The following is a 26,619-nucleotide window of genomic DNA, read 5'->3' on the forward strand; positions in this document are numbered from 1 at the left end:
TAGAACCACAGCTCCTCTTCAAGGTAAGTCAGGCTGGCAAGACAAGACCTAGAAGAGATTTAGAAGCTAATGGAGGCAAACCAGTAAGGGCAGCATAGCATCCAAGGAGCACCCACAGATTCCTCTTGAACCTTATTCAGACATACCTGCATCCAGATGTTTATACACTCATACATATTTCTGTGTGAATGACTGTAACTGCATCCATGTAGCAGGTGAACCTGGCTACAGTTCCCTCAAATGCATGGTATAATGTGTAGTGTACTGCTGGACCTGGGTTCAACATAACATATGAATGACTGTACCTGTGTACAGGACTGGGCCTACATACACTATTCACAGATTGTACTAGTGTGGAACATAATGTGTGAATAAGGCTCTGGTGTTAAGCACACAAGCGAATGATGGGCTAAGTACTGTAGGGCAGTTTGCATGATCATCATTAGATCATCGCTTGTGGGCTTAACACCAGATCCTGATGATCGTGTTAACTTCCCTAATGAAGTCAATCAGCCGGAGCCTTATTCACACACTGAGGCCATTCTCACGAGCAAGCAGAAACCGACTGGGCTCCCTTAGACAGGTTTTGCTCGCTTGTGAGAGCCAGGCTCACAGGTGAGCCCAGTGGCTCCACGGTGACAGGTCCGCCTAAATACCCTCCCCCTTAAATGAAGTTAATGGAGTGAGCACTCCGTTAACCCATTTTTACGATCGTGTGTTAGCTGCAGCTGCTTGCGGCTGTGGTGGGCACACTCGGGGAGGGGTGGAGGGGGATCCCAGGAATGCACTGCGTACCCACATGCATTACTGGGGCTCTGGGGGCGGGGTGCCACGCGGCGTCACTTTCCTTTGCCCAATCCCTGGAGCTGCCAGGTGAACTGGGGCTGGGCACAGGAGAGCCAGAGCGAAGCCGCTGCTCATCTAGGTGGGCAATCTGCCCGCCTGAGGAGGGGTGCATGATTGTCTGTGGGGAGAGTGGGTGGGTCAAGCCTGCTCTCCCCACTGAACCCCTTTCTGCTCTGCACACTGATCTTGTATAGAGCCTTCTTATGTTCAACACTCATACAATCTGTCAATAGTGTACACAGTTACAACCAAGATCTGAGGGCTACCCAGCAGCTATACCCAGCTGCTGAATGAAATAGGAGGGAAAGGTCCTTCAATCCAGCTGCTGCTTACACACGGGCATGGCCAGCACTTCCGATCTTGGTTATAACTGCCAGACAATCAGAAAATGGGAGTGCACAGCTCCAGAATCTGGGTGGGAGATTTCTTCTGCCTGAATTATTATTGTGTGAACTTCCCTAATGAGGTTCTGAGATAGAAAAAAAGCGAGACATTCGGAGGGAAGGAAAATAGGGGAAGTGATTGTAGGGATGTGCGAACCGGCTCGAGGTCAAGCTGGTTCACCATTGAACCAGGCCTGTTCGCTGGCTCGCCCTCGAGCCAAACCGGGCCCGGTTCAGCTCAACCTTGAGCCAAACTCCCCAGGCTGGCTCAGAGGTTTGGAAATTCCCACCCTCACCTCTTCGAGCTGGGCCCAAACCGGCCTTGAGCCAAACTGCCTTGAGTTGAACTGGGGCCTGGATCGCTGTGCATGGAACCGAACCGGGCCTGGTTCAGTTTGAGTTTGGTTCAATTCGAACTGAACCAGGCTTCCCGGTTCCTTGCAAACCCCTAAGCAATTGCAACTGAGCTGTTGCTGAGAGTGCTTTCTGCTCACCCTCCACACAGGTACAAAAGGCTGGAGGCTGCTAACAACCCGAGCCGAAGAGCGAGAGCACATGAGCTCTTGTCTTTGTGGCTCTCAGCCATTGAAATGAATGAAAGTGAGAACCTCTGTCAGAAACAGCCAGGAATTAATAAGATAATGGTTGCGTGTGTTGATGGTTAATTGGTTTAAAGGACAACTTGCAACTTTGGGGATATGAACTGTCTTTGCCTCTTCTATGAAGCCTGAAGTCAGTTGCTACCAGTAGCTCTGGTTCTGCCGGGGCATCACACGCTCTGATCGGTGACTCATGGAGAAGACAGAGGCCTTTATTTTGTAACCGTGGCATGTGCCGCTGATTTATATTCAGGGGAAAAAAAATAGTTTGGAAAACACTGGATTAAGCAAATCAGTTGTGTAATATCCCTTGGAGGGGTGGGGAAAACATGGAACAATTAAATATATTTGGCTATTAACATTTTATCAGTTTGGGGAAGCTTTTAAAAACACAATTCCTTGCTGTTACATCGATGAAGAAGAGACTATTTACCGAGGAGACAATAGGTGTCTGCTAGAGCTGCCAGTTCATGTTAGTGTTGTGATTTTATGTTTATCGCAAGCTGCCTCGGACACATGGAGAGGCAGGATAGAGATATTTTAAAGAAACAAATGCCTTACAAGGATGAAATCTGGAGAAAACCAGAGATGGATCTTACTAACTGGGCTATCTTCCAGTCTCCAACTCCGATTTGAAATTGATGCCTTATGAAAGCTAGTAGTAAATAATAGGTTGGGTGATAAACAACGAAGAGATGACAGCGATTCTCCTAACAAGAAGTGGGCGTCTGATTTTCCTGGATCATGCAGAGGTTCAATGATCTCTCCCTCCTTGTTTGTTTCTCTCTCTCCCAACTCTCTTGTTCGCTTTGCGAATCAGATGGAAATAAAAAAGGATTGCCGGGTTAGGAATATAGGAAGCTGCCATACACTGAGTCAGACCATAGGTCTGTCTAGCTCAGTATTGTCTACACAGACTGGCAGCGGCTTCTCCAAGGTTTCAGGCAGGAATCTCTCTCAGCCCCATCTTGGAGATGCTGCCAGGGAGGGAACTTGGAACCTCAGAGATGCTCTTTCCAGAGTGGCTCCATCTCCTAAGGGGAATATCTTACAGTGCTCACATGTTGTCTCCTATCCAAAGGCAACCAGGGTAGACCCCGCTTAGCTAAGGGGACAAGTCATGCTTGCTACCACAAGACCAGCTCTCCTCCCTTGAAGGTTCTTGTGGCCTTTAGGTAGCTTCCTAATGTGACCTCCAGTGGATTGGCTGGAGCAGTGTTTCCCAACCTTGGGGCCCTAACTGTTGTTCGACTACAGCTCTTATCATCCCTTTGGCCACTGTGACTTCGATGTTGGGAGTTGCAGTCAACTCCATCTGGGGACCCAAGGTTGGGAACCCCTGGGCTGGAAGATGTGGGGGGGAAATCAAGCTCATCTGGGTTGATGGGGAAGGAAAAAAGCTGTTAGGGAAAATGAAAAAGCAGGATGCGTTCTTGGTGAGAGCCAGACATAAGTGAACTTGGGAAAACTGGCCTGTTGCTGAACCTTCCGTGGAAAAGCTAAAGTTGCAAAATTAAAACCAGAAAAGAAAGTTTAATTGAGTGTAGCCCATGCCAGGAAGTCCTGTTGCTCTGATTCTTGTATTTATGGCCTATCAGTGTACGAGAACTGTGGTATAGTGAGATGGTTCGGAATGTAAGCTATGAGCTGGAAGTTGTCCTAACTTCTCCATTCAAACCTGTGATTGGTCATGATTTAATGGGTGAGCACTTAGGGGAAAGTGAGATAATCTATCTATCTATCTATCTATCTATCTATCTATCTATCTATCTATCTCTTGCTCTTCCTCCAAGGAGCCCAGAGCAGTGTACATGGTTATGTTTGTCCTCACAACAACCCTGTGAGGTAGATTAGACTGAGAGATATAAATACCCAGAAAGAAAATGAGAGGAACAGTATAACCTCTTTGTTATGCAAAGCTGGGGACAGAATGCAGAAGTCCCCGCTCCCAGCTTCCATGGGGATTTAGTCACTAACTTCAGTCTAGCCCTGTTCACGTGTTAGGTTCAAAACGCGTACAATCTGTGTACAGTGTACGTAGGTACAGATCTGTCTGTGGCGGCTGGTATGGATGGGGCTGGGCGGGGGGGACACAGAGAATGACTGGCAGCTGCGATTCATTCTCAATCTTCTTGCCTCTTCTTCCGCTGCAGCGTTAACCCCAAGTGCATGGGCTGAAATCCCAACCTGGTGAATGATCAGCCTGAGTATCTGGGATTAACACCGCAGCAGGATGAGGCAAGAGAGGGCAAGGCAGCTGGCCGCTGAACTGTTAGGCAGTTGAACTGTTATGTTGAACACAGGTCCAGATCTGTACCATGCCTTTGAGGGGCCTGTACCCAGACGCACTTTTGAAAATCAGTACACATACAGTCACACAAAAACAGGTACATGTGCACAGACCTCTCAAGGCAGATGAAACAGTATGAAGCGATCCTCACGGTCACTCCAGGAGGCTACCCCCTTCTGTGGGGAGGAAGCCCGAAAGCGCTTACCTCCCCGCAGAGGATTGCTGCCTCCTCTCTGGGCAGCCAGATCAGCCGCTCACTCGGTTACTGGCTCCATGATGGAGCCGGTTGGGGTGGCAGGGATCAGGGGCTGCCTGGCCCTCAGAAGTCCCAGAATGTCCCGCGTGAGTGCTCGGGGCATCCTGGTGACCCCCCCCCCAATGCTGGGAGGCTTGTTGTAGCCTCCTAGTCGGGTGGTCTCCTTGTAAACTGCTGCGCCACGGAGCTGTGCCATGGCAACTCACAATCAGGGGAATGGGTGCTAGCTCTGCTAACCTCATTTTAGGGGAGGGGGAATTAGGCAGGCTTGCAGCTGGGAGCCGTGCAGCTGGCAGCTCCCAGTGCTGCACACAACTATGGAAAACTGGGCTGGCCTCCCTTAGCCCGGTTTCCCGTAGTCGTGGGAATAGCCTCAAAGTCTGAACAGGGCTAGTTTTTCAGTGGAAACCAGGAATCTTGGCTTCCAGGGTTCAAGCTCTAACTACTAGCTCACACCCCTCTTCCAGAAAACACAGGGGTCCTGGCCAACGACTTTTTCTTCATCGGCCCCAAACCTCACATGGCAGACCAGGAATCGTGGCTCTCTGGTTTCCTGCTCTAATCACTAGATCACATTCCCTTTCCAGAAAACCTAGGAGTCCTGGCTCTCACACCCTCTTTTACCCAATGATCTCAAGTCCCTTTCCAGAGCTCCAGACATCTTGGTGTGTTACCCTGCTGCTCTTACTGTTAGTACATGCATAAAGATCCAGGAAACTGGATTCCCATAATTCCCTGCTCAAAAATCCAAGAGCAGTCCAGGTTCCCAAGAATTTCTCCCACATCTGACATGTGCAATTAACAGTCCCCTCCTGCACACATACTAGAAACCTCTCGCACGTGCATGCAAAGGGTGAACAACAAGAACATGTTCATGCCAAGGGACCTGGAAAGCATCTAAGCCTCTTGGCTAGTTCGGTGTTTCCCTCCCCTCTCCCCGGCTTTCATTTCCTGTCTCACTGTTGTTTTATACATCCCACCCAACTACCCCCCCTTCTTCTTCTTTCTCTGCTATAAATCCAGGATTTACAAATTGTCTGCTGATCCCTGGCCTTGGGGGTGTTGGTGGGCAGGCAGTGGGGGTGGGAGGCAGAGGCTGACAACCTGTGCAGCTGCATGCTAGACTCAGAAAGGGAGAAGAAGGAGGGTGGGTGGGTGGGAAAAACAGCTCCTAAGGAGAAAAAAAATCTGTCCTGTCCTATAAACTGGGGACTCAGACTTGCCACTGAGGAACTGTAGGACAACATGAAGGTAATGTAGTAATCTCAGGGGAAGAGATGGCTGGGAGGGGAGTGGGGTTGTGCTGGGGGAGGAGAGCTACATTTGATTCCTTCTGTAGGGCTTGGTAGCCCAGGGGCTTCAAACAGGTCCCGAGATGTTGTTGGACAACAATTTCCATCATTTCCAGCTGGGGATGATGAAAGTTGTCGTCCAAGAACATCTCGGGCCCCACATTTGAGAACCCCTGTTGTAGTCTGTCTTCCCTCTCCTCTGTAACACCCATTGCTTCCAACACTGATCTGCTTCATTGCAGGCACTTATTTACTATACGGTACTGTACTATACTATACTATACTATACTCTTCATTTAGTATATACTTTACTAATTTAGTCTCAACATCATAGACATTCAGTGGCTGACCTTGGGACTAAATTACTCTCAAGTAATTCTATCGAAATTAAGTAACCCTTTAGAGTAACTCCTGAATAGTACTATGGAATAACCTAGTCTGGATGTCAGCCTGTGGATCCATCAGCCACAGGAATGCTTGGTCTAGCCACATCTGCATTAAAAACTTGTGCTTGATTTTTAAATGGAGACGTGGTAGAGTTGGTGACTAATCACATCTTCTGAACTGGAAGAAAAATTCTCCAAATCTATCATTGTTCATGTGTACACATGTGTGCATGCGCATGTGTGTGTAAGGGAAGCTGGATGATGATTGCTATTTATTTCATTATTATGATTATGATTGTGCATGTGCATGGAGTGTTTTGCAAATTAACAGAAGGTGTGTGTGTGTGAGGAGGTGGGGTGTACAGGAGCCTGCCTGAGATGATGAAGGGAGAGATGAGGATAAGAAATGAGAGGCGAGAGGCATGAGAGATGGGATCTTTGCAAGCAGGGTTGCTCAGGATTGACTCAGAATCTCCAGGAATCAGCCTCAATCTCCAAGTGGCCCCTGAAAGCAAGCTTGGAGGTTTTAATGGTTGGATATTATGTCGAATTTTTTTGGGGGGGGATATTGTGGGGTGGGAGAAATCTCTTCGGGAATAACTTCAGCCAGAGTTGGCAACCCTAAATGTAAAGGATGAATGTGAACGAATCCAATCGGGGTGAGTAGCTATAATTGAACAAGGGGTGACAAATGTCCCTGGGCCCTGAGTGGGGGTGGGGCATTCTGGCTGGATGACAACTTGTTCTTGCTACTCTGACTTCTGCCTCTCTGAAGAAGAAGGCAGAGGATGGTGGCCCATCTTTACCCTTTGTCCCAGGACCCACTGTAATCTCGCACCACCCCTGCATGCAGTGCTATAAGTCCTTTCCCGATATCCACTGAATGTATGGAGGGAGGGGCCATTGGTGCTGGGTCTGCCATCTCTGCTCCTGATCCCCAGTGTTCATCTGATTATCTCTACAGAACCAGCACGCGTGTGGCTTCTGTAGGCTCTGGAATCCTGGGTGCAGAGGAAGCCTATACACGAAGTTCTGCGTATGTTGGCTCTGTATAGACAATAAACCAATGAATATGCAGAGACCTGGGGCTCAGATCAAAGGCACAGTCCCAGTCCTTCCCACTCCATGTAGTCACTGAATGTCTGAAAAGTGCCATTATGAGTAATCTGAGAGGTGCAGGGGCTTAATTTGTGTGGTATGTAAAGATATTAACATAAATGCAAAACATTTGGCAGATGAAGGACTTTGTACTTGCTTGCAGAATTGCTTGCAATCATCTTCTGATCTGGAACATATTCTCCCCAATACTAGATGTTTGGGATGGTGGTAAAGAGACGTTGGGTTTTTTAAAACCCCAAAATGGGTTTTCCCACTGTGGTGGAAAAAAGGCACTCTGCACATGCTTTGAGTCGCTCTTGACTTTGTTCACAAATTCTGCTTCAGAAATTTAAGAAAATGCTCTCTCTCTCTCCCCCCACCTTCCCCCCTCTCTTGTTGGTTGAGGTGCTGATCCTACAAAAAGAGAGATAACATCAGTGTGCCTGTAGCCTTCAATTGATCCACCCATTAGGAAAAGAAAATGCATGCACACAAGGTTTCAAGTTTCACTGAATCCTTTTTCAGGCACATTAAAAGACACACATACACACATTTTAAAAATATTTACATCTCACCCTTTCCCTAGTAATGTGGATTCAAAGTGTCCCACCAAAAACAAACCAAAAATAAATTTAAAAAAACCTTCAAAACAAGCTATAAAGAAAGATTTAGCATTTTTCATGATTGGAAGCATTTGTGCATAAAGAGGCTCTTAACATGTCCATTTTAGGTTGAAATCTGAGGGGAGAGGGAGCTGTTTCAGACAAAAGACTGGCATTTTTGCCAATTAAATTTCTTCATGGTGAGAGGCGGGTGGTTCTTGCTGGATGTTAGGCTACAGGCCAAAGCGTAGGTCTGAAGTCCAAGAAAAACAAAGGAACAGATGTGTTCATTTCTACCTAAAGCAGTGGTGTCAGAAGCTTAACATGGGTTCCCCAGAGAGAGAGAGAGAGAGAGAGAGAGAGAGAGACAGAGAGAGAGACAGAGACAGAGAGACAGAGAGAGAGATCAGAAGTGGTAGACAAGCTTCCCTGAAAGACAGAGAACTGTGAGGGAATGCCGGTTGTGCTTTGAAACACTGCAGGTAGGAATAAGATGGCATTGGTCCATCTCTAACAGCTGCTTGGTCCTCCGTGGAAGGGGGAGGAGCGACGCAGTGAAGGACAAGGCCTGCTTATGAGGCAACAGGGGCGTAGCAAGGTTGGAGTGGGCCCAGAGACAAGATTTTAAAATCTTGCCCCCCCCCACACACACACTGAAGCTCAGCTCATGAAGTAAAGAAATCTTAAGTGAGGCTGAATAGTGGTAACAAAAAGCATAGTAATAGCCTATGTGCCACAATAGAACATCATCCTAAATTATTTTTTTTAAGGTTTTGTAAATTGTGGACAATGCAAGCCATTTAATGGTACTAGAGAAAGACATGCTGTTCTGGTAGCTCCAGGTCTTAACACTCACATCAATTTTGGAGGATGTATACAACTGTGAAGGAAGCCCGGGAGGGTGCGCGGCTGGGGGAGTCAGTCATGTGACTTGCCTCCGGGGGCCCCCCAAGGCAGTGGGCCCCCAGACAACTGTCTCCCCCTGCCCTATTATAGTTACGCCCCTGTGAGGCAAGTGTCTGACAAGCAAACCTCAACATTCCCATCTGGCCTCTCCTCCACACACCTTGAGCCAAGTCTCTCGATCAGTGAGACCTGGTTTCTAAGGGTGAGAGGGGAGAGCGGGTTTCACCCGCTCTCCCTGCACACGAGCAGACAGTTTGCTCTGGGTGGCTGAACCGGTCGCCCACACGACTGCCGGCTCCCCAGAAGATCCAGCATGCCCTGTGCGAGGACGCAGGGCATACTGGAGAGACTCCCAGAGCCAGGAGGCGGCTTTTCACCTCTCCTCCGTGGGTCTACACGTGAGTAGCCGCGCCGTGGAGCTGCGCTGTGGCTACTCATGAATTTTAAAAAACCTGGGTTTGCGGAGCACTTGCTCTGCAATCCTGGTTTTTGGGGAGGGGTATGCTTAACCAGTAAAGAGGGCAAAAAGGCCTGCATGGATACAACAAAGTGCAGACTGTGGACAGCCAGTAGAAAGCCTTGCAACCTTTCTTTCCACAGTGGAATTCCACACAGAGTCATGTGGGTTGCCAGACACCCTGCCTAGATGTAGGCCTACCTAGCTCCAACAAAGTGGCTGCATTGTGTGTGTCCTCATACCTTGCCCTGGAACTGTTTCACTAGCTTGGTGGATGATGCAAATGTTGCTGGAAGCCTGACTGCCACTGAGGTCCAAAGCTGGTGCCCTAGAAGGGATCTCTGCCCTTGATACTTTTCTTGTGCCTCTTATGCACCACATTTCACAGGCTTTCTTTTTGGGTATCTCAGGCCTCTCTGATCCTGCTGGGCTCTCTGGTCCTTCTTCTCCTTGTCCAACTGCCCATCTCACAAGGACAGGCCATCAACGCCCAAGGTAAGCGCCATTCGTCGCTTCTAAGAATGACTCTGGCTCACGTGCACCATCCTTAGCAGCTAGAAAACATGCGCTCTTCAGCAAGTGGTAATTCCCTACCTCAGCCAGAAGGGCTGTCCCTTATTCTACATGATTACTGGAGGTCTTGTAAAATGCATGAGTAAGTCTGGGTTCTAAACCCGACCCCCCTGGGAAGTGGTCAGGCCCCAGTTCCCCACCTTTTCCTTGTAAAAATAGAACAGATGCCCCTGAGACCTCCCCACCGTCTTCCTCTGTGCAGACTTTCCCACCTTCTTCCCCTGTGCAGATGCACCCAAATGCTATCCAGATGCTCCCTTTGTGCTTGCCCGGGCACGTGCACAGAGGGGAGCAACCTTTAAACCCATTCAAAATTCCTGGGTCCTGGTCCGTCATTCTGCTGTATGCAGATCTTCCAGCACAGAGATTCATGGGAGAGGGGAGCTCCTGTTGTCTGGCCACCCCCAGATAGTGGGTGACTATTCTGGGGAGATGGCAAGGGTATACATGGACACATGGGCTGGCAGGCTGGCATGGTTTCGCAGCAGTTTGTTTGCAGTCCCCAAGACAAAGAAAGCAGTCTCCAGGATACCATTCCCCACGGCTGCCATCCAGAAAACATGCTTGCCCTGTTTGGAACACCCATGGCTTGGCACTCCCAGGCCATGGAGGTGTTAGTGGGAGAAGGGGATGTTTTGCCATCTGTATTCGTATCAAACTTGTCTGGGAAATTCTCTCCCCTCCCCTATGATGGTCCTTCTCATGACTTGCCTGAGGGTGTCCCTGTGGCCTTTCACTCTCATGCCTGGTCAGTTAACCCTAGCTTGGGTGACTGTATCCTTGAAAAAGGACCTCAGCTTACCCAAGACTGACTCTGGTGCCTGGCTTTGAGCATGGGTAAGCCTGGTGGGTGGGGGGCACGAACCCGCAAAAGGAGAAGGACCTGGGCCCTGCTTCCTCAACCTTTCTGTGAAAGGAATAGGCTGCTTGGGAACCCCTTTGGGGGGCTGCCCATCAAATAGGGATGAGCAAACCAGCTCAACGTTGAGCCAGTTCAATGTTGAGCTGGTTTAGTTTGACGGCCCGGAGTCAAACTTAACCACCCCCTTTTCGGTCTGACCCCAGACCCCCTGACTGTTTGGGGGTTCGCTGACATTTCTTTCTTTCTTTTCTTTTTTGAATATTGTTTTTATGGCACTTACCTCCTCCGGGGGAATTGTTGGAGGTGGTGGTGGGTCCACGGAGATTCCCCTTCCCACCGCTGGCATTCCTTGCAGCCCAAACCGGCTGTTCGGCCAGCTCTTTGGCCCATTCGGACCTTCCCCCTCCAGTGCAGTGACCATTTTGCAGGCTGCCGCGCCTACACAATTGGCCTCTGCATGGCCTGGGTCATGCAGAGGCCTATTGCAGATGCGGCGGCCTCCAAAATGGCCACCGCGCTGGAGGGGGAAATCCCAAACGGGCTGAAGAGCCGGCCGAATGGCTGGTTTGGGCTGCAAGGGAGGCGGGTGGGGGGAGGGGGAACCTCCGCAGACCCCCTGCCTCCTCCAACAACTCCCCCGAAGGGAGGTAAGTGACATTATTATTATTATTTTTTAAAGGTTCGTGAACTCCCTTGGACTGGACCGAACGGGGGGGGGGTGAGGGGGTGCCGAATCGAACTGGCCCAGTCTGGTTCGAGTCTGGTCTGGATTCGAACTGAACCAGGCCAGCCAGTTCCGTGCACATCCCTACTTTCAAACCCTGCCCATAGCAGCCCCACCCAAAGCATCTGCATGGATGGTGCGGGCACTGGGCTCTGGCACGGACTCTTAACCCCATTCAAAATTCCCGGGTCTGGCCCAGTGTGCCACCATATGCAGATCTGCCAGCAAGGGTATCAGCAGGGAAGAGGACCCCCAGTTTCCAGCTGCCCCAGGATGGCAGCATTGCCCCTGGGGGCACAGGCAGGGGTGCACATATCCACATTGGCAGGCAGGATGCCAGAGTGCAGGGTTTGACAAAGGATTGGTGGCAGTCGCTGAAACCAGGACAGCATTCATTCAAGTGGCCGTCCCTGCAGGTTTCCTGCATAGAGCATTCTTCTTTGTTCCCCTTAGTCTTCCTTCATGAGAGAACAGTCCATGGGACAGTGGGCTCGGTCTTCAGTATGGTGATGGTCATTTTCTGTACATGGAGAATACCACCTTGTAACTTTTAAATCAGTGCCCACAGATGGTTCTTCTCATGAGCAAGACTAAAGAGCAAATATACCCACCTGGGGAAGGAGTGAGGCCCCCCCTCTTCTCCAACCTTTCTGTGAACAGAATAGAACTTGACTGCTCCAGAATCCTGGCCTGTGGCAGCCCATCCAACCCATACAGCAGCCCTCCCTGCAAACATGTGCCCCCCACCCGGAAAGGGAATGCCCTGTTCATGCTGGCTATCACTGCAATGAGTGGACCTTTTGTTAAGGCATACCTGCTTGTGTGGACGGTGTATTTATTTTTATTTATTTAGGGGTTTTTTACATTTTATATCCCGCTCTTCCTCCAAGGTGTACTACATACTTTCTCCTCACAACAACCCTGTGAAGTAGGTTAGGCTGAGAGAGAAGTGACTGGCCCAGAGTCACCCAGCTAGTTTCATGGCTGAATGGGGATTTGAACTCGGGTCTCCCGGTCCTAGTCCGGCACTGTAGCCACTACACCACGCTGGCACAAGGGGTGGGCACATACCTTTAAACCTGTTCAACATTCCTGGGCTGGGTCTAGCATGCACTGTATGCAGATCTCCTGGCACGGGGATTCCCAGGAGAGGAGAGACCTGCTTTCCAGCTGCCCCAGAACATTGCCCTTGCCCTTCGGGGCTGTGGGCAGGGTTGCATATCCCTACATGGGTGACAGTGGCCTGGCAGCAGATGACGAAACCAGGACAGCACTTGCACATGTACCCATCCCTATGGCTTTCCTGCATAGAGCATCTTCCCTTGCTTCGCTTAGTCTGCCACTCTTGTGAGAGAGTGTTCCATGGGATAATGGGGTACTTTGCAGCTTACACTCTAAGTACCACCTCGTGCAACTAGAATGCCATCCAGTACATTTGCAATTAGTCCTCACAGACTATTCTTCTCATGAGCAAGACTAGGGAGCAAATATACTCATCTGGGGAAAGGGCTGGGCCCCCTCTTCCCCAACCTATAGGTGAAAAAAATAGAACTTTGCTGCTCTGCATTTTATGTCCGACCCTGGGTCCCCACCCCCACCCCCACCCCCACCCCCACCTCACTACAAGGTGTCCCCTTCACAGCCCTGTGATGTGGTGCCCTGCTTATGTTGCCCACTTGGAGTGTTTGTGCTTCTGAACATATATGACTGTTGCTCCCTTCTCAGGGAGCAGAACACTTGGTGCCTGTCCTGTCATCCTCTGTCATCACCCTACTGCTTGCCAGATGGGGGGGGGAGCAAGGGACAGAGTGGGAATTGGGGCTCTGAATGTGCATCTTGACAGGCTGACAAGTCTGGGATGGAGCGTGCCGGCATTCCTATAGCCTGGCCACTCCTTAGCTGCATGCCTCACAGGAGGTCAGCTCTGAGAGGCTGTCAGCAATAAGTCCTGAAAGCATGGAGCAGCCAGGTCCTTGGGTGGGTCTGCATTGCTGCCTCTAGGACTGCGGTTTGAAAATCGGCGTGAAAAGGCGGTTATAGCTGTGCCAGCAGTCGGACGTAACGCTTTGGCGGCAAAACCTCAGTTGTCAGTGGCGAACCTTAGAGATAACCAAAAGTTCAAATTGGAGTTTGGTGAGGCAAACCAGAGGGAGCTTTTGGCCCGTAACCGTGTTTTCGCACATTCGGGTGTTACAGAGTTAATACCTTGGCCACGATTAACCGCAGTTAGCCGTTACGTCTGAATGCATCCGATATGTCTATCTTGTGATTGAGACCAGTGTGCTTGATTTTTTTCAAATGTAAATAGCAAGCATGTGGGTTTCTAATCTGGATTGGGATCACACCATGAGGCGAAGGAGGCTGTAACCTCAACACGTACCAACCCACCATCCCTGGCAGCTGATATTTGATCTGGAAGAAAAGTTTTCATTGGTACCATTTTTTACCATAGCAAATAGCAGCTGTAGCAGGGTGTGGGGGAATTCAGATCCAGACTGTGGCAGAGATAGTGTTAAGGCCCCCTTTTTGCATACCACAGCTCCAGTCTGTGGAGGGGGTGCCATCAGGCTGCTGTTTACATTAGGGCCTGAAACATTCAGGCCCTAATCACACAATAGGTGCATCGTCTAGTTTGGTCTTAAGAGTACAGGACTTGATGCTTTCTATGTGATGCTAAAGCAGGCCTGCTCAATTTAGCTGCCCTCCCCTGCTGTTTTTGGACTACAACTCCCTTAATCCCCAGCCACAGTGGCCAATAGCCAGGGATTGTGGGAGTTGTAGGTCACCATCTGCAGGAGGGCCAAAGTTGAGCAGCCTGTGGTAAAGTCTGACTGATGGTCAGTTGCTCCACTCAGTTATGGGTTGTGGCTTCTTCTTTGTCCATATGGCTGTTGGAGGCCTAACTTGTTTCAGGCAATTACATTGTTGTGGTTGACACTGTCTAAATTGAAGAGAAGCTGCTTCATTCAAGCACACTTCTGTTCTATGATGGTATCGCTAACACTCTGAAAAGTCATCTATTACCGGTACTATGGCTGTGCAAAGTGAAGAGATGATCTTGTGTCTGCCAAGATGTCCCTATTTTCCTGTTCACCTGAGTGGAAAAATAGGGACATGTTGGCAGGTATGTGATCTTCACTTTTTTCTGTTTATGGGGAGGGGACCGCAGCTCAGCAGAAGAACATCTGAGGCCCCAGGTTCAGTCCCTGGCATCTCCAGGTAGGGCTGAGCAAGACTTTTTCCTGAAACTTTGGACAGGCACCACCAGTCAGTGTAGACAACATTGAGCTAGATGGAATAATGGTCTGACACAATGGTATAAGGCAGTGTCCCATGTTCTTGTGGAAAGGGTGTCCTGAAGCTAGTAGCCACCAATAATCAAAGGCCCTCAAAATTCATCTTCTGGCCTTTTGTGTTGCTAACATCCAGAGATGTTCCTTTATGGAGCAAAAGCTAGGTTAGGAGTTGGCAACCTTTCAGAAGTAGTGTACCAAGTGGTGTGCTAAACAGCAGTGCGCTGTTCTGCATCCTCATCATTGGCAGGCATCAACCACACCAACCCACATGCTTCCGCCCACCAGCCATATCATGGCAGATTAACACACTATATAAAGAATCCTGTCCCCCCCCCCCCCCCCCGGAGCATGGTGGAGAGTGATCTGCTCTGGCCAGCTGATGTGGCCACAATAAGGGAAGTCAATTCAATGCAATTAAATTTCTTAATTTCGGTGTATGACTAGCTTAGTACCAATTTTAAACATTAAGTTAATGAGGGATGTCTATCGTATAGGCCTCACCCTGCCCAGCTGATTTGTGGTAAGTTGATGGGGGTGGGCGGGCTGTGCCCTAGACTTCCCTCACTGTGACTGTATTGGCTGGCCAGAGCAGATCACTCCCCACCATGCTCAGTGCACCCAAGGAGGATTCTGGACACCGTGTGAGTGCCACTCAAAATCATTTCACATACCACTTTTGGCACATGTGCCATAACTTTCAGACCCCTGAGCCAGAATGCTAGCTGGCTCTTGAAACTTGAGATATTAACACTGATGGTTTTAAACTTCTGCTTTTTTTTATCCACTGGGGTAGCCCAGCAGCAGCAACCCTGCCGAGAAGATTCCTTGCCGCTAGACTGTGAAGATGTTTATGACCAAGGCTCTGAGACGGATGGCGTGTACCTCATTTACCCTGCGGGCCCCAACATCCCTGTGCCTGTGTACTGTGACATGGCCACCGATGATGGAAAATGGACGGTAATCTGTGCAAAGGGGTGTGTGCGCGTAACCATCTCAAGGTGGCAATAGGCTTGGGTTAGCTAGGCAGGGGGCTAACCACACGCTTGGGTTAGCTAGGCAGGGGGACTCACATTGTTGTGCTTCTAAAAGGCAATACACTAGGAAATGTTTTTGGTATGATTGATGCAAACATCTTCTCATGTTTTCCCTCTTTCTTGCTATTGTCCTATTCCTTGTCGTTCAGATCAGAGCTTCTGTTTTCGCTCCTAATTTTGTGTGTGTGTAGGTAAGACTTTGCTATGTGCAATGATGCAAATTTAGCATGCATTAATAATTGTTTGGAAGCCTGCACATGCAGTGCTTGGAAAGGAAATCCATGCAGACAGGTCTGTGTTCCTTTTGCAAACAGAAATCTTTGTGAAAAGAACGAAGAGAAATAGAAAACATGTCCAGAGCACATCAGTGGTACAGCTCACTTTTCATTGGCTTTGGTTGGTGTGCCAGGAGAAGGCTGCAGCTCCTTTGGGACAGAAGCACCTTTGCCACTGCTATTCATGTTCAGATAATAACCAGGTTTCATTATTGCAATGTACTGTATATGGGGTTGCCTTGGGAGACTCTTTGGAAACATCAGATTGATTCAGAATGCAGCACCCGTATTTTAAACTGGGGCTCACCTTTTTCAGCATTATTAAATATCTTCAGACTGGCTTCCAATCTGTTTTCTGATGCATAACAAAGGGCTGATCTTGACCCCCAAATCGTCAGTGACTTGGAACCAGGTTACAGGTAGGGCCACTTTCTAGCAGACAGACTAGCCTGCTTCTTAAGAGCAGCTCCAGAGGCCCTTCTCTGGATCTTCCCATCTTTAGAGATCAGGTGAGTAGGTGACTACAGAAAGGGCCTTTACTGTGTGGTGGCACCCCAGTTGTAGTATATTCTTCTAGTCATACCTTATGGCACCAGTTCTCCAGCGGTGTTTGAACGCTTCCAGTGAAGCTGAGCTCACCACTGCACAGGGCAGATTGTTCCACCATCAGACAGCTTTTACAGTCAGGACATTCTTCCTAATGCTTCACTTGAATCTGCCTCCTCATCATTTCAATCCCTTAGTTTTAGTCCTGCTGTCAAGAGCAACAGGGAACAATTCCACCCTTTCTTCTATGTGATTTGTGAATATCTTCTATGTGAATATCTTGAGATATTTGAAGACTGCTATAGTGTCTTCATAAGCCACCTAATGGCTCTGCAGGAAAATGCTTGACTAACAAGCATAAGGTTGCTGGTTCGAATCTCCGCTGGTACTATATCGGGCAACAGCGATATAGGAAGATGCTGAAAGGTATCATCTCATACTGCGCAGGAGGAGGCAATGGTAAACCCCTCCTGTTTTCTACCAAAAGAAAACCACAGGGCTCTGTGGGCGCCAGGAGTCAAAATTGACTTGACGGCACACTTGACCTTTATAGTGTCTTCATATATTTCATAATTTAATAGGTCCCTTGGAGATTTTGCAACAGAATGGCAGTGTACAAATGCCTTAAAATAAAATTTTAAAAGGTATGCAAAGTGGAAGAAGATGGGTACACACGCATATCCAAAAGCGCATCATAAGAACATAAGAAATGCACTGCTGGATCAGATCAAAGGCCCCTCTAATCCAGCATTCTGCTTCAAGCAGTGACCAACCAAGAACATCAGGGAAGCCCACAAGTGGGGGAAAGAGGGCAGCCTTCCCCACCCATTGGTGTTCAGTAGCACATGGTGTTGAGGGGAAACCATCTCTCCATCCTGTGTCCCTATATGCCATTTTGGGATTCACAGGGTGTCTTCACACTTAACAAGTAGGAAAGAGTGGCTGGTCCCTGCCAAGTGTGTGCTCCCACTGCTGTCACTGCTTCCATGGTGTCTGAGCCCGCCAAAGTTAGGTGAAGAACGTTTCTAACCAACCTCAGCTTGACATTCGGAAGCAGACGTTTGAAGTCAGCTAGACAAAGTTGGGCTGAGGTGAGTTACTGACATTCTCATAGGAACATAGGCAGCTGCCATATACCGAGTCAGACCATTGGTCTATCTAGCTCAGTATTGTCTACACAGATTGGCAGCGGCTTGTCCAAGGTTGCAGGCAGGAGTCTCTCCCAACCCTATCTAGGAGATGCCAGAGAGGGAACTTGGAACCTTCTGCATGGAAGCATGCAGATGCTCTTCCCAGAGCAGCCCCATCCCTTGAGGGGGATTTCTTACAGGGCTCACAGGTAGTCTCCCATTCAAATGCAACCAGGGCAGACCCTGCTTAGCGAAGGGGACAATGCATGTTTGCTACCACAAGACCAGCTCTCCTCCTCCAACCCGACCCTGGTGGGTTCAGACATCACGGAACTGGCAGCCTGAGCAGGAGCGTGCGCTCAGCGGAAACCAGCAGCTCTCCTGTACTTACCTGCTGCCATGACATGTGAAGCCTTCCACAGTGTTCATGGTGAAGTGCAGCTTGGGGGTGCCTGTTTTATTAATGGAAGATTAATTTTACTGTGCCTACTCTCACCACCACCCCTTCTGCCCTGTTCTCCAGGTTTTCCAGAAACGCTTCAATGGTTCAGTCAGTTTCTTTCGGGGCTGGAATGACTACAGGTTTGGCTTTGGCAGAGCAGATGGCGAATACTGGCTGGGTAAATAAAAACGGGCACTACAGGGAAAAATCCTTCCCTCCCTTCTCCTCAGCAGACTAAGCATCCGGTGCCGAGGGGCCTTGTCTTTTCTCTTCCCATGCTCTGTCCTGGCTTGTCTCCTTCCCCAGTCCCATTCCTCCACAGCTTTTGACCCAAACATCTTTCTTTGCCAGCGTCTCCTGGAACGCCATCTGTTTGGGTTTCTCTTCCAAGCAGCAAAAGCATGTTCCTGGGCCCAGACAATTCCAGTGTGAAGTGTGTGTGTTTGTTGTGATTCTGGGCCAAGAGACACAGCCAAGGTCCCCTCGTTTCTCTGGCTGTCCAGCATTTATATGTCGGCAGACAATGGGTCAGACGGTCCATAGCTCTCAAGGGGAAGAAGGGATCCGTTTGGTAGAAATGATACTGAAGGCTTCCCATCTGCCCCCTCAACCCAGGACTGCAGAATATCCACCTGCTAACCCTCAAGCAGAAGTATGAGCTACGCGTGGAGCTGGATGACTTTGAGAACAACACAGCCTTTGCCAAATATGCCGACTTCTCACTTTCTCCAAATGCCATCAGTGCAGAGGAGGATGGCTACACACTTCATGTATCTGGCTTCACTGATGGAGGGGCAGGTGAGTTTCCTGGAGATTCCTGATGAGAATCAAATTTTCTCCTTCCCACATTTTCTTCCCAGCATGTTAGGTGGTGTGCTGACCCCGAAAATGTGCTCTAACCCCAAAGATCTCATTATACTTCCAGAAGGTCCAGACGTTGCCTCCAAAACCTATTTCTGCCTTCCAATTTCCCAAGAACACAGAATGTTCTTAGTCACATATGTACAACTCACTGGCTTCCAGTCTCTCATCCATGGCTTGGTTTTCAATTTATGTCCATTTGTGAGGTATTCCATTTGAGAAACTGCTCCACAACAGAGTGGTGATAATACGCATAGCTACTTTAAGGCTTTACTATGTGTGTGAGTGTAGGGGGACTGGCTTGTTTTTCTGCCGAGGTGTGCAGGATATGGGCCAAGTGACTAGAATTAGACTGGATCTCTGGAATATCATAAATGTAGTGACAGTGTTTGGCCCAGAACAATATGTAGGCAAACGCTGTAACTTGTATGGGTGTGTCCACACCAGGTTGGATCTCACTGCTTCAATCTGCGTCTCATCTCTTGTGGCATCACAGGCTCCTGGATTCTACTTCTACAAATATTTATATACTGCTTTTCAACAAAAGTGCCCAAAGTGGTTTACATAGAGAAATAAAAATCAATTTATTCTGTGTGGGAAAGTCAGGATGACATTAGAGAGGTACTAATGTTCTGTAACATCCTCCCAGCTTGCACATGAAACACTAGTCATGAGTTGCTCCATTTATGGGACAGTGTCCTAGCTTGCTGTATCAGGCAATTGGCTGGAGCACCTAGCTGCCACTGCATATGGCCTTATGCCAGCTGAGCTCAGGATCCTTTCTTAAATGCTTTTTTGCCCTGTGATTTTTCTTTATGCTCCAACCAGGTGATTCACTGTCCTACCACAACGGCCAGAAGTTCTCTACATTTGACCGCGACCAGGACCTTTATGTGCAGAACTGTGCAGCACTCTCTTCGGGTGCCTGGTGGTTCAAGAGTTGTCACTTCTCCAACCTCAACGGCTTCTACCTTGGAGGGGCCCATCTCTCCTATGCCAACGGCATTAACTGGGCTCAGTGGAAGGGCTTCTATTACTCCCTCAAGAGAAGTGAAATGAAGATACGCCGTGTCTGAGACCCAAGGTAGCCAGTGGCCACCTCCCACCATATAAGATGGATGTCCAGCTTTAAAAAAACCACAACTTTTTTGTGGAATGGAATTGTGATTGATTCAGGAGAGGACTGGGGTTATGATGGAGCTAATATTTACATTAATAGATTTAAGCCAGTTTCAGACCTGTTTAATTGTCATGAGTACAAAACAAGGAACTAGAGAAACTTTTAACAAACATGTCTAACACTCTCAGAAAACCATGAGTTCTAGACAAAACTGAAGACAGTTTTGGACATACTGAAGACAGTGAAACCAATATGAAATTCATGTGATAAAAATGTGCCCACATTTGCCTGCAGTAAAGGTTGTCTTCATTTTATTTGGGGCCAGAGCTAGCTAGGAATGTTGGCTGGACTAGCAAGATTGTTATGGTTTCACATTGAGAGTTAATGATAAAATTTGTGGGAAATGATTTACAGCATGGGAAGAAAATTCCAACCAGATGTTTGCCAAGAAATTAAGAATAACCACTATTCCCTTTGTACCCCCTTGGTTTTTACATTGAAATAAAGTCCCATTCTCTGAAACTGAGATGGTAATCAACATGATCAACACAATTATAATGGGTGGGGGAGGCTATTTTGGGCCATCTGTTATTTCCTTACTGAAAACCACCCCGTGCCCCGCCCCCTTATCCAATACTGAATCTTTTGAACATGGACTTATGTTTTGACATCTGGCTGGACAGAAGGGTTTAAAGAGCATAGTTAGGTAAGAAAATGGAAAGGAAGACTGAACGCTGCTCCTCCCAACTTCCAGCCTGCTTTTGTGACCTGCCAGCAGCCCTTCTCCTGCTTTACTCTGGTTTGTTCACATCTGGATTTCAGACTCTGCAATTAAATCTACAAGTCACCTGAGGCTACAGCACTGTAATGGCCAAATTCCAGGGAAACCCAGTGTTCTTTCTGTGTTTCCATAAAACTATTTTTTGTTGAGGGAGCAGGGGTGGAAGGCTGGTGAGAGGAGAGACCTACCACAGTGAGGTTTCGATCCCCACCCTGCAATCACAGCAAAAGAAAAACATCCAAGCCTGAAAGTGGAATAAATAATTGTATTTCCAACCCAAAATAGGTTGGTTGGGCAGGAACTAGCCATAAGCAGCCATAAAAGCCAAGGCACTTGGATGCCATGCAGCAAATTTAGTCATATTTCTGACAGTAACTCAGCTGAGACATCCTAGAAGGTGTTATGTTCCACTTTGTGTTCTGGGCATGTCAAAGTAGATTGCTGAGAATGTGAAGAGAGACTTCCCTGAGGATGTGAGGATAGGCTTTGTTCCCATGAGGCAGTTCAAATTTCCAAGCACTCCTTGCTATAGCGCAACAGGAAAGGGAAATGCATCCCCCAGTTACCCCAGAATACACACCTGAGAGATTCATCAACAGCGCACTGCACATTAACCCAATGAATGTTTTTATCATTTGATTAACATCAGCATCTGACAATGCACTGCAGGGAGGGAGAAAGTGCAAATGAATCCCATTTAAAAACTGAGTGCTGTTCATCTGCTGACTCCAAACTACAGCCCTTTCCTGCAAAACACGGAGGAATGAGGAACTGCATAGCACCTCTTTGTGGTGGCAGCAGAGTCCTGTCATGCATTACTCTGCTAGACCATGTAATCCTAGTTCATCCTAGAATGAGCTTGTTGATGCTACAGATAGGGGTTTTTTATTTTTTAAAGCAGTCAAAGGATCCTGGTCTCCTGTCCTTTCCGCTCTGCCTGTTTCTTTGCGGTAGGTGTTGTGGAACACAGTGCCTTGTATCCCAAGAAAGTCCTGCTGATCCATCTAAGGCCTACTGTTCCAAGTCATCTGCCACTGAGGAAGAGGGATGCAGAAAGAGACAGAGAGGAAAGGAGTATTCCTTCTTCTACCACTAGAGGGAACATATCACCCTAGCATCAAAAGGCCACATTGCTAGGCCTTCACTCATCACCAGAGCGTCCACAATTCCATGGTGATGAATACAGGAATATGTATCATATTGCTATACCATAACCAACCACTGGGGAGGGGGAGATCAGTTCTTCGTGCTTAATGGGAGGGAGGACAGCATGCTTGTCCTATCCCCTCACCTCTGAGATCAAGAGAACTGGAGTGGAGGTTAAGGTATTATCCTGCAATATGCAACTTGGCTGCAGAGGAAAGCAAAGAGGCAGAGGCCAGAGGACCGCCTATTTGCCAACTCTAATGTGTGTTCTGTTGACTAATGAGACACCTTTCTTCGGACAGGTCCTCTGCCTCTTCTTCAACCTCTCCATTGCCTTCAGCCACATTCTGGGCCTCCTGGGCTTTACGATTCCCAATGCTGCTCCCTACACCAGCTCCCACCCCTCCCCCAACCAGTGCAAAGGTACCTGCCCCAGCCACGGTCCCAATGGCAAATGTGGCAGCGGTACCAGTGCTCAGCACAATGGCTTCTGCGGCCAAAATGGCACCCGCCACACCAGCTCCTATGACCCCACCTGCCAAACCCACAGCACCCACCCCAACGGCCATCCCAGCCTTGAGGGCGTGGGATTTGTAACGGCGGCTATAGCGTTCCATAAAATCGTTAGCATCGCCTTGCAAGCGGGACTGTAGCCACAGTTTGGAATCTGTCCGGCTTGGCTCATCACCCTGCAGTAACATCTCACACTGCTCAGATAGTTCATGCTGCTTCTCCAGAAGACGCTGTCTCATTTTGCTGGGTGTAACTTTTAGGCCTGCAATTAGGGGGAGTGAGAGCTGATCCTAAGGAGAAAGGCAAAGGATGGAGGAAATAAGGAAAGAATGGAGATGGAGCTCAGTACCCAAAACAAACCCACTGAATACTCTCACTAAAACCCAAATAAGATACTCTCTGAAATGTCCCACAACTATAAAATGCAACTATTGTCATATATATAGTGTCTCAAGTATATTTCACCTCAACGCTCTTCTTCTAATGGCGCAGCAGGGAAATGCTTGACTCACAAGCAGAAGGTGGCCGGTTCGAATCCCCACTGATATGTTTCCCAGACTATGGGCAACACCTATATCAGGCAGCAGCGATATAGGAAGATGCTGAAAGACATCTTCCCATATTGCACAGGATATGGCAATGGTAAACCCCTCCTGAATTCTACCAAAGAAAACCACAGGACTCTGTGGGAGCCAGGAGTAGAAATCGACTTGATGGCACACTTTACTTACTCTTCTTCAAATCCATCCTCCAGACAACAGCAACTCAGATCCCAAAATCATTCTGAGATTGGTGCTTTCCCTGAATCTGTGAGAACTTTCTACAGATAAGAACTGTTTTCCCTTTAAATGAAAATTGAGCTTCTTGGAGGATTTCCTCACAGGGCTGTCACCATGAATCTCCCCTGGAAGAGAGTGTGTGCATTCACACACCAGCCAGACTTACCCTTAAGCCCATTCGAGATCTTTGGAACCACACCTAAACTGGGCTTTGTCTTCCAAATTCTAGCTTATCCCAATGTATTTCCCGGTTTTTAAAATCCTTGTTTTAAGTGAGTATTTCTGAATACCCTGCAGCAAATGCCAGGGAACAGCACTGACTAGAGTCTTTACAAAATCATTAACATGATAGGAAAGCACTCTTTAGGACTGCAAATACAGAGGAAAGCACTCTTTAGGACTGCAAATACAGAGGAAAGCACTCTTTAGGACTGCAAATACAACTGCCTTGCCTAGATGTGAAGAGTGGAAAAACCAGTTTTCAGGAAGCAAACTCTTTGGAAGTTTTAGTTACAAAACCTCTGGGTACACTCACGTGGACTTTTTAAAATAATAGTAGTCTGCTTGCTTAAGGTTTTTCACTCGTTTAAAAAGAGGTGTTACCAACGAACTGATGTAAAGCACACCATCCGTGTGTTGGAAAAAAGGGAAGAAATCTGTTAGTGTATAGAAATGCTCCCAGTCTAGGTCATGAGGTTTTGAAGGCAACATTGTGTTTCTCCCTGTGGAGCTCACAAACACACACACACACACACACACTCTCTCTCTCTCTCTCTCTCTCTCTCTCTCTCTCCCTCTCCATTGGCTAGAAGGAAAACACAGAGGCATGCAATGTGAACTGGCACAAAAAGAAAACCCAAGAGCAGAGGGGAGGGGCTGCTCCCCTCATGCCGTGAGTGTGATTCAAAGTGGCTTTGCTAAACATTTACCCTGATTGCTGGAAGCTATGTGTGGGAAAACTCCTGGACTTTCCACCCTGCCGCACCTCATCCAATATCCTGGAGACTTCCCCAGGAACCACCACAAATTCCCAGAGCACTTCTGTTCCACATATTACCCCATAAAACTCTAATCTAATTTTAATCCTATCCCCTTGCTTCTGAATCCCTCCCTCAAATTCTGTTGCCCCTTTGCCCCACATCTAAGCCATAGTTCAATAAAACACACTGAAAATCTGAGACCCTAAAGCCACCTAATGGTGCAGTGGGGAAATGACCTGACTAGCAATCCAGAGGTTGCCAGTTCAAATCCCTGCTGGTATGTGGGGTTTCCCATAAACTACTCCTGTATTCTACCAAAGACAACCACAGGGCTTTGGGGTCACCAGGAGTCGACACCGACTCAATGGCACACTTTACCTTTAAAGCCACATAGATCCCCAAACTTCACCTTCCAACCAAAAACTATCCAAACTGTTGTCAGCATAGCCACTACCATCCTGTTACCTCTGTGTGCTCATACCATCTGTGGATTTTAAATTGTTGTTTTAATGGTGGTTTTATTTTGCCCTTATTGTATTTACTTTTGTGAACCGCCTAGAGCAGGGTTTCTTAACCCTGGGCCCCCAGATGTTGTTGGACTACAACTCCCATCATCCCCAGACATGGCCTTTGTGGCTGAGGATGATGGGAGTTGTAGTCCAACAACATCTGGGGGCCCAGGGTTAAGACACCCTGACTTCAAAGTCAGGCGGTATAGAAATAATAAATTAATTAAATAAATAGGAATGCCGGTTCAAACCCTGTTAAACATCAGGCAATGACAATGGCATCTTTATGTCAAAATGTTTCCTTTTAACAGACTCCTGTTGGCTCAATCCCCCTTTTGTACGCAATAAAGAAGGTCTATAACGGAGAAATAAATAAATAAATACATACATACATACATACCTGTTCCCGGATGAACTCTGCAAATGCCCTCTGCAGGGCTTCTTGGGTATCCAGATTGTTTAAGGTGATGGCCATCTGTAGAGAGGAGAAGGGAAAGAAAGAGTGGCAGATGTGGCTATGAGAAGCTCCTTATCTTCCCTTGTGTATCCTCAGATCCCAGTGCCACAAGAGGCAAAGGAGACGTGGAATTTCCCTATGAACCCACATTTTGAAGGTTACTTATTTATCTATGATTTAATTATATGTATATTCCCCCTTCCTTCCATGGTGGAACTCTTGGTCTGCAGTAGGGCTTCCAGGCGCTCTTCCATTAAGGCACTGGCTGGATTGTGACAAGCTTTAGCTTCAGCACAGTTGCTGCCTCATACCGACTGGACCCTGGGCTGCTTTACAAGGTTGTGGCCTCATGTCTTTTCAGAGCCTTTGAGAAGCAGCTGTGGCTGAGCTTTGCATGCATAAGGAGCCAGGTGCAATCCCGGGCATTTCCACACAGGGCTGGAAAAGACCCTTGTCTGAAATGTGCTGCCAGTCAATACTGTGTGAGATGGACCAAAGGTCTGGCTCAGCAGAGTCAGATGGACCAAAAGTCTGACTCAGACAGATTCATGTGTTCTGCTGTGTTCACTATGCACTGGCTGGTGGTCTTTTGTTAAACTGTAGCTTCTGTTTGCAGGAAGCGAACAGGTCAGCTGAACCTCAAACAGGGAGGCACCCTGGTGAAACAAAAGCAGCAGCCAACACAAGCAAGGTGGTAGTAGGTGCCATCCACTCGCTGATGGGTAAAGGACAGGAGGAGGGGAGGGAAGATGGTACCTGTGTGGCTGAGGAGAAGCCAAACTGATGTTGCTTCATGAGCACTGAGAAACTCTAAAAGAAGAAAAAGGACCAACAGCTGAGGATCGGATAATAAACCAGTCCCCACATGTGACACATATATATGCACAGAATCCACCTCATGTCATGACCCCAAATCAGATCATCCCCACCAGGCAGCTGATTTTTGAGAAGTAAAAACACATCAGGAGTCCCAGTCATGGGAATCCCATGTGATGTCAAGTTTTGGCCAACGTTCCCCATGCTGAAGCTCACAATCCCATGCCCATTTAGGGATGCTACTCTTTTTTTTGACAGAGACTGTGTGCCTATAAGGGCTATCTGTTAGGTGCACACTCATGAGCCGTAATTGTCCTTGCTTCGTCCACATCAAACACTTGTTTCTGGATCTCTCACCTTTATCTTGTCTGCAAGCTGTGCTCCTGTGAGGGCCGTCCCTTTCTGGTCTCTCTTTACATGTATTCCAGCTGATCTGGCTAGACCATTCACATAATCTTTCAAACATGTCCTAAAATCCTCATCCATCTCTGAAGGAAGCAAAAAGCAAGCAAGCATAAGAATGGCTGATGTTATGCGTATAAGGAAGGAAATAATGTATACTAGCTGGGCCAGGCGCAGAGCATCTGTGCCTCTAGTTTGCCGCCACCCCACTGACCCCTGTCGTTTCCCTGCTACCCGCCCATCACTGCCTTCTTCCTT

At 48.1% G+C, this 26,619-nt stretch overlaps 2 protein-coding genes across 9 annotated transcripts in view; one reads left to right on the forward strand and one right to left on the reverse strand.

Annotated features, from left to right (window-relative positions):
• The first annotated feature begins 5,421 nt into the window (after positions 1–5,421).
• MFAP4 (microfibril associated protein 4) lies at positions 5,422–20,516 on the forward strand. 2 transcript variants are annotated; one of them, XM_053261471.1, is made up of 6 exons: positions 5,422–5,625; positions 9,526–9,610; positions 15,364–15,527; positions 18,079–18,175; positions 18,613–18,795; positions 19,687–20,516. In XM_053261471.1, the coding sequence occupies exons 1-6, from the start codon at positions 5,620–5,622 to the stop codon at positions 19,932–19,934; spliced, it is 783 nt and encodes a 260-aa protein (XP_053117446.1). In that variant the 5' UTR covers positions 5,422–5,619; the 3' UTR covers positions 19,935–20,516. The 2 variants fall into 2 exon arrangements, with proteins under 2 accessions (XP_053117446.1, XP_053117445.1); XM_053261470.1 differs by lacking the exon at positions 5,422–5,625 and adding an exon at positions 6,447–6,584.
• Positions 20,517–21,010: 494 nt separating this feature from the next.
• Positions 21,011–26,619, reverse strand: part of RNF112 (ring finger protein 112) — a 37,096-nt gene continuing 31,487 nt past the window's right edge. For 6 of the 7 annotated variants that reach the window (XM_053261451.1, XM_053261452.1, XM_053261455.1 and 3 more), the window contains 4 exons: positions 26,317–26,447; positions 25,900–25,953; positions 25,087–25,161; positions 21,011–22,708 (listed from right to left, as the gene is read on the reverse strand). In XM_053261451.1, the coding sequence (XP_053117426.1) occupies positions 22,163–22,708; positions 25,087–25,161; positions 25,900–25,953; positions 26,317–26,447 (806 nt within the window). In that variant the 3' untranslated portion in view covers positions 21,011–22,162. The remainder of the gene's footprint in view (positions 22,709–25,086; positions 25,162–25,899; positions 25,954–26,316; positions 26,448–26,619) is intronic. The other variant, XM_053261450.1, reaches the window with a different exon arrangement.

Source organism: Hemicordylus capensis, chromosome 6, assembly GCF_027244095.1.
Source record: "Hemicordylus capensis ecotype Gifberg chromosome 6, rHemCap1.1.pri, whole genome shotgun sequence".
NCBI classification, from domain to species: domain Eukaryota; kingdom Metazoa; phylum Chordata; class Lepidosauria; order Squamata; family Cordylidae; genus Hemicordylus; species Hemicordylus capensis.

Excerpts from the sequence above, each read along its gene's own strand:
- MFAP4 (XM_053261470.1), top strand. The coding sequence starts at position 6,459 with ATGAGAGGCGAGAGGCATGAGAGATGGGATCTTTGCAAGCAGGGTTGC. Across the intron at positions 6,585-9,525 it reads CAAGCTTGGAGGTTTTAATG|GCCTCTCTGATCCTGCTGGG; the intron begins GTTGGATATTAT and ends TGGGTATCTCAG. Across the intron at positions 18,796-19,686 it reads CTTCACTGATGGAGGGGCAG|GTGATTCACTGTCCTACCAC; the intron begins GTGAGTTTCCTG and ends TGCTCCAACCAG.